Source organism: Taurulus bubalis (genome assembly GCF_910589615.1).
Source record: "Taurulus bubalis genome assembly, chromosome: 3".
Classification (NCBI taxonomy): Eukaryota; Metazoa; Chordata; class Actinopteri; order Perciformes; family Cottidae; genus Taurulus; species Taurulus bubalis.
The window spans coordinates 21,018,689-21,029,891 of record NC_136591.1 but is presented as its reverse complement, the minus strand read 5'-3'; the positions used below and the strand labels follow the sequence as shown (position 1 = coordinate 21,029,891).

The 11,203-nt window shown below is 43.6% G+C and overlaps 1 protein-coding gene across 1 annotated transcript; it reads left to right on the top strand.

The window, feature by feature from the left end:
- Nucleotides 1-233: 233 nt before the first annotated feature.
- On the top strand, nt 234-5,907 carry trmt6 (tRNA methyltransferase 6 non-catalytic subunit). The gene is made up of 12 exons (XM_079215077.1): nt 234-438; nt 730-860; nt 1,043-1,152; nt 1,702-1,793; nt 1,901-1,984; nt 2,087-2,211; nt 2,332-2,502; nt 2,732-2,889; nt 3,047-3,132; nt 3,789-3,891; nt 4,350-4,436; nt 5,238-5,907. Exons 1-12 carry the CDS (start codon nt 329-331, stop codon nt 5,397-5,399), a joined length of 1,419 nt encoding a protein of 472 aa, XP_079071203.1. The 5' UTR covers nt 234-328; the 3' UTR covers nt 5,400-5,907.
- The last annotated feature ends 5,296 nt before the right edge of the window (nt 5,908-11,203 follow it).

Below are 11,203 nucleotides of genomic sequence, written 5' to 3'. Positions count from 1 at the left end.
GCCTTGTTTCTCGTCCCCTCCCTCTCGGAGCCAGACGAGAAGTTCATCGATGAATCTGAAATCTACATTTCCACCTAGTCAACGAACTTCGCTCCTATTGGCTGGCAAAACAGCCGACGAATATCCAGCCAATCACAGAAGAGTATGTTGAACGTGCGATGTCATCAATCGGCGATCGTTTAGTCGACCTGGGGAGCTAGGGAAACCAAAGCTAACACGTGGAAATAGTGCTTTTGCCGTAATTTTCCTTTCACTTCGGGGTGGTGTGGTGCCTTCTTATCGGAAGGTCACAGCTACCTCTCGGCTGGTTTATTTGGTTTTAATTGTCATGGCGGAAAACGTGGACGAGGATTTTCTGGAGATAATTAAAGAGGGGGACTACGTGGTGTTGAAACGGGGAGAAGATATCTTCAAAGCTGTGCAAATTCAACCCAAAAAGTAAGTCAACAAAACTAAACAAAAGCCTCACGTGTGTGCCTCATTACCTTTAAATGTCCTGACAGGCCCAAACTGGGCCAAGCTAAACCCATAACTGACATCTCACGAGCTAAACCCATAACTGACCTCTCACGAGCTAAACCCATAACTGACTTCTCACGAGCTAAACCCATAACTGACTTCTCACGAGCTAAACCCATAACTGACATCTCATGAGCGATACACATTGGGAGGATGCCACTCAATGGATTTGTTTTCTTGTTGTCTTATCTCCGCATGATCTACTCACAGGAAGTCGATTTTTGAGAAGCAGTGGTTCCTCCCGGACACCGCCGTGGGTCAGTTGTACGGCACCACCTTTGATATTGGGCCCGGGGGGATCCTGCAGCCGAGGAAGCCCAAAGACACCGAGAGCTCCGCCGGTGTGTTACCTGCTCTTAAATACAACACATACACACCAGTCACATGCATGAGTAACTGACACTGGGCCTTTATTTGAGGTCCCATTATTTCCAGGCTGCATACAGGACCTCGTAAAGGACTACTGCAGGCTGCTGTGTTTTAATTTCCTCTCTTATTCTTCCCCGTCATGTGTTCTTCCCAGATGCAAAGGAGGCAGGCACAGACAACAGAAACATATTAGATGATGGGAAATCACAAAAGCTGACCAGGGATGACATTGAGAACTTGAAAGAGCAAGGTTTGAAGGATCAGGTACTTAAGGGATCTTGCGATTACACACATGAATGGGGAAGTACGGCAGAAGTGGTTTGGTAAAGTGGGAAATATTCTATTTATTTGAAAGACAGAAACCAACAATGAGCTAAATCGTTTGCTCCATAGAGATCTGTTGTTGCACTGAATGCCCATTCCTTTGTTATGATGAACATCGTAGTTTAAAATCGAGTCAATCCACGTACCTGGTCCTGGTGTCATTAATACGAAATGTCTTTCAATCCGCAGCTGAAAACAGGCCCCAACAAATGCACCATTAAGTCCTGTTTGAGTAGTGTTTGCTTAAAACTACAATGCCCAGCTATTTCAGGGAATTACTTAGCCTTTTTGTAAAAGAAAATATTACGTTAAATATTTGTGATCCATTGATAAGGATGTACGTCTTAAGGAGGAACCCAAGGGCAGAATACATGGTTCAATATGTTGTTGTTTTTTGTCTGGTTGTGGGAACCTTATCTTCTAATGATCAGATACAATGTTGAAATATAACAGAAACGATACTAGAGACTGTGTGTGTGTGCCCCACAGGAAATCATTCAGCAGCTTGTAGACAACAGCGCTACATTCAGAGATAAGACTAAATATGCCCAGGATAAGTATATCAAGAAGAAAAAAAGGAAGTGAGTCACTTCCGATGATGCACCCACAATTAGTTTCAGACTTTAAAATCCTGCAGTGGGCTGTAATCAATGCTATTTGCTCCCGTTCTGTTTCTGTGCTCTTCCAGGTATGAAAATACTGTGACAATTCTAAAACCGTCCTGTCGCATCCTGGCTATGATGTACCACGGCCGGGAACCGGGGAAGATCTGGTGAGTCGCACATGCACAAACAGCACCTGTGAACGTTGTCTTTTAATAGAGCAGAGAGAGAGAGAGATGATGGTTCGATGCGTGTGGTTTCCTTTGATGCAGCCACCTGCGGTATGACATGCTTGCCCAGATGTTGACTCTGGCAAACATCCACGCAGGCAGTAAAGTGTTGGTGTTTGAGACCTGCGCTGGCCTCGTGCTGGGCTCCGTCATGGAAAGAATGGGGGGTACGTCAGTCCTGTGAAGTTCGTCTGCTTGACTGACCGATTCAAGCATTTTTTGTGTACAAATGCAAAAGCCCTTTCTCTTCCCTTTGCATAATCACCCTCTCGTTCCTCCTCATCCAGGCTATGGCTCAGTGATCCAAATGTACCCGGGAGGTGGGCCTGTGCGGGCGGGTATGGAGAGCTTTGGCTTCCCTGCACATTTTTACGATATGCTGCATGAGTTTCCCATCTGCCATGTCAATGCTCTGCTGGCAGGCACTCTGGACACCATTTCCAAAGACCCCACTGCTGGTAGAGCCTGCCTTTTTGATTTGCTTTATAAATCTCTCTTAAGATGTTTATAGTTTTCAGATGAAACACAGTAGCTGCACACTAGAGCAGAAATGCCTGCGGACAGTAAATATATGCCGGTTACAACTTTACAAATTTGCATGTGTTCCTCTGGTCATTTTACCTTTTTTTTTTTTTTAACTCAAGTGTGACATTCATTTGACGTAAATGATCTCCCGCATCATTACAGATTCTAAGCAGTCCGACATGGCTGCAGGGGATGGGCAAAACCCGCATAAGGCAGAACCGACGATCTGTCCGGAGGAACTGAAAATGGAGGTCAACAGGGTCGCTGAGGAAAGCCACGACCCGGAGAAAGAAGAGAGGGAGAAACGCATCGAAGCCAAAGTATGCCCACTATTTACCAACCCCACTCAGGACATCTTTACTTTTAGTTTTACTGTCATGAATTTATTTTTGTAAGCAACAAAAGAAATGTCAGATTGGATTTGAAAGAGAGGGTCAATGTCCTTACTTTATGTTGTTTTTTTGTTTTGTTTTTTAGGCTCAGGAAAAAAAGATGAAGCTGGAGGAGAAGCGGAAGAAGCTGGCATCTGCTGCCGCCCTGCTGGAAAGCAGGAATGCTGACGGGTTGGTGTCCGATTTTTAGCTTGACGCTTCGGCTTTTATCTGCTCTTTGCTGCATCAGCTCTTTCCTCTTCTGCTTCATCCGTACTGGACTGGCACTGCAGTAAACAGCAATTAAAACGGATCTACAAGGATAAAAAAAGAAAAACTGCCGAATGATTAAACGTATTGTTAAGCGTGTTCATAAAAGTCATTCCCCTGAGCTCGCGCACGATGATTAGCCCTCCGTGTCCTTACAAGCCAAACAAAGTTTTTGCTTTGCGGTTTCCTGTCATGTAAAATGAAGGACTTGATTTATAGTTTTTTATGATTGATGGGTGAAGCGTTGCGAGGGTGACAAACGATCCAGAAGTACACGTATTGATCTGGTTAGTCTATTGACTTTCTCTACATCAAAGCAGGTGTATCATGAGCGGTTCCCAGACCGTCTTAAATCAGCCTCTTTTACCGACTCGTATCCAGCTACATAAAGGATGAGATTAATGTCTGCAATAGGCACTAAATCCCAGAGTCTTCCCGTCATAACTGTCCTACACCACCCAATGAGCTAAATTACAATATTGCCGACCAACACATTTCCAATAACAAAGTGTGTGGTTTCCAGTGTATTTCATGTTGGACAGGTTTGCCTGATCATCCGTTTGTTTCCCCGCATGCAGATTGGTTATAGCCAGCAGGTTCCACCCGTGTCCTGTCCTACTGGGCCTGCTCAAATTCCTCTCCCCGTCCAGGCCTTTTGTAGTCTACTCCCAATTCAAAGAGGTAAGATCATCGGGACCAGCGGTATTTACTGGAACACATGTTCGGCGAGGATAATTAGTGCTCTGAGAAAGAGCGCTCATTATATTGCTAAGAGTTCCGGAGAGAAATGTCCTGATTGCGTTACTGCAGGGGACATTCCTGTCACTGCCACGGAGTTACACGTAGAGATGCACCGATCAAAACCGTCCAGGACCAAGAAGACCGGTCTCAGATTCACACGTGCATGATAGTTTTACGTCGCCACAGACAGACAGACAGACAGACGTTGTTGGTGTTTTTCACAGGTCTAAAATGGAACAATGTGGAACAACTAACTAAATCAGACACTTATTCTATTGTAATTGTAGTGATGGCATGGTGTCTCTCCTTTGCGCTGTCCTGCTGCTAACGGCTAATCTTAACGGAGGTTGCATTGTGTGTGTCTGTGTGTGTCTGTGTGTGTGTCCCCTTCTCTGCAGCCTCTGATCGAGTGCTTCACAAAACTCAAGGTGCAAGGCGGTACGGTCAACCTCAGACTCACAGACACCTGGCTCAGACGTTACCAGGTACAAATATACACTCTCGTGTCTCTTGTTTGAGATATATTATTATATAGTTAAACAATTTCCCCTACCGGGATTAATACAGTATCTATCTTTATTATATGTGTATTAGGAAATTCTTTGCTATCAGGCGATCATATGTCAGTGTGGATCAATGCAGGTGTATTACAAAGTAAGGACAAGAATTAACGGAACAATTTGTCATAATGCTCAAAATTGCTTTTAAAAGTCTTCATAAGCAATTAATTTAGTAATTAATTCTTTCAATATATAAAATAGGTTGCTGGGTCTATTGTTTGAATTTATATATTCTCAATGTTCAAGTATTTATACAAGTAAATACAAAAAGTAAATGCAAGTAAAACATTTTTGTTTGCCTTTTTGAACAATCAAATAGGTTATCAGCACTGTTGCAGACACATTTTAAATTTTCAATTCACCAATTGTGTCAGCCCTAAATCCTTCTTTTAGTGCTAGAGGAAGAAAGTCATTTATATTTCTTGTTGATGGTTGAACCGCGATGCAGAAATTCTACAATCTGCAGTAGCAGAGATACTTGTCACTGCCCCGGATCCATTGCTACAGAGACTTTGCTCTCACTGCCCACTGCTTTTTTTGTGTGCTGCTGCTTCTTTCAGAAATGTGTATATGCAGCAACTGGATAAAAAAACGAAAGTGTTTGCATACTCAAAGAGATCTTGAGATCTTCTCCCTCGGGACCAGAGTGTTATTCTCCCGTCCCTCCCTTCAGCCCTCTCTGTAGAGTTAATGTCTCCTGACTGTATTCCTGCCTCGTGCCCCTAGGTGTTGCCTAACAGGACGCATCCTGTGCTGCTGATGAGCGGAGCCGGCGGCTACATCCTCTCAGGAATAACGGTTGATGTGGACCGCTCCAAACCCGTGCACTCCCAGCGAGCCGAGGAGCCGGCGGCAAAGAGACTGAAAGTGACAGACACTGAAGGATAAACAAATACAAGGAGAGTCAAATCTTTTCAGGGCACATTACCAGCGGCCTGTAGAGGGTTTTTTTTTATTTTATTTTTTTTCCAGCATCGACTCGACTTTCTGCTGAACTGGTTTTGACACCTCTGGTATAAGCGAGACGGAGTGTCTGGTTTGCATTCATCAGAGCCCTTTCTCCCGTCTTGTGTAGTCAGATCAGCGCAGAGGAAGGTGTAATGCTGACGAGTTGCCTCCAAGCCAGGCAGTGTGAGCTCAGTGTATGTGTTATGTGAGGAACCGTGGAAATAATCTGTGTGTGTGTTAAGTAAATCATTTGTTTCTTATGCCTCAAGCCCCAGTGCAAAAATGCATTTTTGTCCACAGTTAATGCTCTCCAGCTTCTAGGTTTAAAACTTTTTATTTTGTTATCCCCTGCAGAAAGTGCCATTTTGTTATATGACCCAGCTGCCTATGTGGCTTGACTGTAAATTGTGTAAATTGCATCTGTATCTTCACAGAATTAAAGCGCAGAACTAAAGATCCGGCTGTGTGAACACACTCCTTTGTTTAAGAAATAATTTGAGAGATGTTTGTTTGGTCCCAGAATAACTCCTTTTATTGAGTGCAGATCGAACAAACTCTTCAGAACACGGTGATTTGAAGAATTTGTCTCAGATGTATATATTATAATCGCGTATTTTCTCATATATATATATATATATATATATATATATATATATATATATATATATATATATATATAAACATCAAAACCATTCCCATGCTGAGTAATTTCATAACATCAAAATATCACAAATACGCTGATAGACAAGTTGATAGATCGTTTTTTGGCAAGGCTCCAGAATTTTTTTTTTTTTTTTTTTAACGCTGTAAGCATTCTAAATTAGCTGACATACAGTAAGATCCTGGCTTATGCATTGTTGTCATGCAACTTGGCAGCGATTTTCTGCAGCTCCGTGTCCATCCCCGCAAGGTTTTCCAGCTCTTTCTCCTGAAAAACACGAGTAGTAATACATCAGAAACTAAACACCATCACTTTCTATTATCACATTTTTGTTCTACCATTTATGGAATAGCAATAAGGATACATTATCATAAATTGTACTTGTTTACTGATGACTTCAGTAATCTGCATAAATTGGTAATTTAGGTTAATAGGCATTCCCATTATTATCCTTTTAATAATACTTCACCAAACCTGATTAGTTTTGCTGATCCAAAGTTATGTGACAAGATAGGGAGATCTCGAAGGCCGTCTCGCATTTTTTAATGGGCTTATTATGACTTTGATTGCTCTGGCAGGCATGATTATGGGCTTCTTAGTGTGATTACTGCAGCAGCTATAAAAAGTCGATGTGGAAAATGCAAATGGGGGAATTGGGGCAAGTGTCGAAGAGAGGTGCCGGGAAGAAAACGATCTGAGCCGGGCAATAAAAACTCATCTAAACGTTCCAGAGTTGAGGAACGTGTCACTGAGAATACCAGTTACATTGATCCTTCATGTATTTGGGACATGCTCATGAGGGACAGCTCTTGATGTATATATGCATAATATGTATATATGTATAATATGCTCTGGTGCTCTGAAGGCTAAATTCTGACATCTCCATAGAGATTTCCATAATGAGCATACCACCACCACCACCAGCCCAGTGGTCAGTGTGGGGTGGAGGCCCTTGATGTGCTTCGTGGCTTTACTGGGTCATCTAGATACATAGGGGAGGAGTTTTTTATTTTCTATTTTTAAAACGCACAAATGCATCTATTCTCAATAATATGTCAGTGTAGATTATTGGTGTTAAACTAGTTTTTAAGATTTGCATAATATTTCTTTAATTTGCTTTTCTGGCTGCGACATAGTAGTGTTCATCTGTACCAGTAAATCACAGGATGATAGCGGTGTGTTTTCACCTTGGTCCGTTGGGCTAGTTAGAGGTTTAACAAAGTGAACATGACAGCAAATGCTTCATCACATCAGTCATAACGGTCCTTTATCATGCAGTAAGTGTTTTTTACCTCCTGCTGGCTTAGTGCTCTCTGGTGCATGCTCCTCTTTGGCTCCTCTTGATTGGAGTGGTGTGCCAGCTGGTTTATCTTATAGCTCAGCAACTGGGCCACTGCATCCATCTGAACACATTCAAGGTAGAATCAGGTTATGTTAATGAACTGTACAATGATGGCCAAAAATACAATCTGCCAATCAGAACTTTACTGGTAATTGAGGGATGGTAAAACAAGTTTATTATTAAGAAAATTAATAGATGTTGGGTCAATACCAAATAACATTACATACACAAAATGCTAAGAATTACCCAAGACATATTTGTAAAAACTAAAACAAATAGTGAACAGCATGGTCAGATTTTTTTTCTTGTGCAATTTGCAACAACATTATTGTTTCATATATGCAAACTCCAAAAAAAACAAGTCTAACAAACATTGCCTACCTTGTTTGGGGTTGCAGCCTGCTCATCTGAATCCCTCTTGTACCAGGCAGGATGGTAGAAACCTCTAAAAATCCAGGGATTACGCTTCTCGTCCAGATACCTGAAAAACAGCCCCAATTACACACTGCTCTACCAACTGTATTTTTTTATGTCAGCACATGAACACTGCTAAAGGGGGGTTGTTCATTTCTTGTGCTGAATGTTGTTTTGATCCCAACTGATTGGAGACTTGTTATTAAACTCTTTGCAGTGTTTTGTGCCGAATACAAACATGCCGAACAAAAGCTGTTATGATATGACAAAAGATAGAAGTACCTCATTGCGTCGTCCTTGTCCTCATCCTCCTCTGAATCCTCCCTCTGTTCTTCGTCATCTTCTGATGAGCCTCCGCCACGCTTGTGAAATTTCTTTTTGTGGTGGTACCGATGGGTTGGTTTCCATATGCGCTTTTCTATTCCTGCCTCTTCTTTTGCAACTCGTTTGTCGACGCCCCAGTCCTCCTGGCTGCGTTCCCCGTCGGGCTCGTCTCGCTCCTGCTCCGCGAGCTCTTCGTCGCGCTTGTGCTTCCTCTGGTGGAACCGTCCGGCCCTCCTGTCCCTCTTGTCGAGACCCCAAGATTCCTGACTGCGTTCTTCATCAGGCTCTTCTCGCGCTTCTTCTGAGAGCTCTTCATCACGCTTATGTCTTCTCTGGTGGAACCTGCCGGCCCTCCAGTCTCTCTTTTCCCTTCCTGTATCGAAGTCCCAGTATTCCTGGCTGCGCTCTTCGTCAGGCTCCTCCCTGGCTTCTTCTGAGAGCTCTTCATCACGCTTGTGTCTCCTCTGGTGGAACCGTCCGGCCCTCCAGTCCCTCTTATCAAGACCCCATGATTCCTGGCTGCGTTCGCCATCTTCCTCGTCCTCTGAAGGTTCGTCGCCACGCTTGTGAAACTTTTTCTTGTGGTGGTAGCGATGTGTGGGCTTCCATATGCGCTTCTGTCTCTCCTCATCATCCTCGTCCCCTTGCCTTTTGCCCACATCCCAAGACTCTTGGCTACGCTCTTCCTCTGGCTCCTCCTTCTCTTCGCCTAAAGGTTCCTCATCTCGTTTGTGTTTTCTCTGCTGGTGGTATCTTCCAGGCCTCCAGGTCCTCTTCTCTCTGTCTTCACTGCCTTCATCTTCTGATCTCTTTTCCTCAAGCCCCCAGCTCTCCTGACTGCGCTCGTTGTCTTCCTCCTCTTCTCCCCGTTTGTGCTTCTTTTGTTGGTATCTAGGCCTCCAGCTGCTCCTCTTATCGCGCTCCGTTTCCTCGAGCCCCCAGCTCTCCTGACTGCGCTCGTTGTCTTCCTCCTCTTCTCCCCGTTTGTGCTTCTTTTGTTGGTATCTAGGCCTCCAGCTGCTCCTCTTTTCGCGCTCCGTCTCCTCAAGCCCCCAGCTCTCCTGACTGCGCTCATGGTCTTCCTCCTCGTCTCCCCGTTTGTGCTTCCTTTGTTGGTATCTAGGCCTCCAGCTGCTCCTCTTTTCGCGCTCCGTTTTGTCCTCGTGTCTCTTCTCTTTCTCGTCACCCAGACTCCAGGATTCTTGGCTGCGCTCGTCCTCTGGAATTTCTCTTTTTTCCTCAATGGATTTCAGGAGATCCTCGATGTCTTTCACATCTGCTCCGTTTGGCTCAGGCACCTCTGGCTGACCTTTGGCCACCTCTCCATGAGTTACTACCCCCTCCACAGTCTTCTTGTCCAGCGGGGCATGTTTAACCCCTATTACGGAACAAAAGAAAGAGATATAAACATCGACTTAGTGTAGCTCTAAGACTTCAACCTTTAGGTCAAATCCCATCTTGTATGTGATGATTTGTGATATGATAAGTAATTCTGTTGTGAGAACAGGGTCTCTTGAATATGTTTTAATATTGCTTTTTTTAAAGTGGAGAAGCGGCATTAAAGCTGTAAGCAATATTAATAGCTCTACTTTGTCACCAGCAGGTGAAAAACGTAATAAAAAATAGCCTATTTGTTCAAGTTTTTTTTTATTAAGTGTTTAAATCTCCCAAAAAGAGTGCATTGATGCTTTAAATATGCCCGTTTGAAAATCTGCGTGTGCTACAAACCTGCTTGGAGAATGTCTTTGCATTCTTGGTCCAGCTGGGAGTCCGGTTTGGAGAGAGCTTTGGACAAGACTTCAACCAGACAGCGTGTCACCTGCAATACACAAAATAAACCAAATATGTAATTGCTTTCATTTCTGCAAAGCTGCTGTTTTAAACTAAATAATCAAATTGCATAAAAATGTTTTAAAAAAAGCATACCACATCTTCTCTCTGCCCTTCTTTTTCCACTGGAAGCGCTAGATTTTCTACATTAGGGAAAGAAAGAAAAGAAAGGCATGGTTGAGGATTGCATGTATTAAAGTGAAAGAGCAGTCTGTGCCTCTGTCCATGGTCCTGAACTGTGCTCACTAACTTACAGCACTCTGCAAAAAGAAAACATCACTCCATCACCTACCTGTCAACAAGGACGCCACCGCAACAACAACAAAAATAAGTCTCATCTTGGCGAGATGAAGGTATATCCAAGAAATTGTGTGGATAAAAATAAAGCACCAACTCCAGTCCCTTCCGAAAGTGGCGGGAGAGAGCTGCGCTGACTGGGCGCCTGCTGCTCTGAAGACTGGAGCAGAGGAGCTCCTTTAATAAAGGAGAGGAGTGGGCTGGAGGAGCGTGGGAGGAGGGCTTTCGGCTGTGGTAATGTCATGACTCATTAGACCTGGAAAGAGAGCGGTCTGACTGAAATTTGATGCGTGCACAATGTTGACATTTTGCGGAAAGGGAATTTGCAATTACTGTCACAGTTCATTCAGGTGATAATTTAAACAGATTTTTTTGAGACCGGGGAGTGAGGTTCATGTGGTGTGTTTGTGTTTAATGTCGTGTCATGCCTGAGGACATGCGGGTATGGGGGGGTGGGAGGGGACACAGCATCTCGAATATCCATGCGCTCTTCTGCAACCGCATTCTAAAGCCCTGAAACACTACTTTGTAATGAAGTGTGCTGTTGTTTTCATGTCAGAGAGTATGTTTATGCTGCCGGTGTTGTTATTCTCCTGCAGTAAAGCAATATATTTGAATGTGAAGTCAAGACATATTCATGATATTGTGCCCTGTGGTTTAATCACTCAACATAAGGTGTCTTTGTTCTTCAGACGGGGCTTAACCCAGTCTCTAGTCTTATGCAATACCCCTGTATCATCAACTGCAATGTTGCTCTACATTTCATGTTTGCTTAAATGATTGAATAGGCTAATGTACCATAATACAGTTAAATACATGTACAGCCATGGAGTCTGACCAGTCAGGATTTAGCCCGGGCTCCACAATAATTCATTC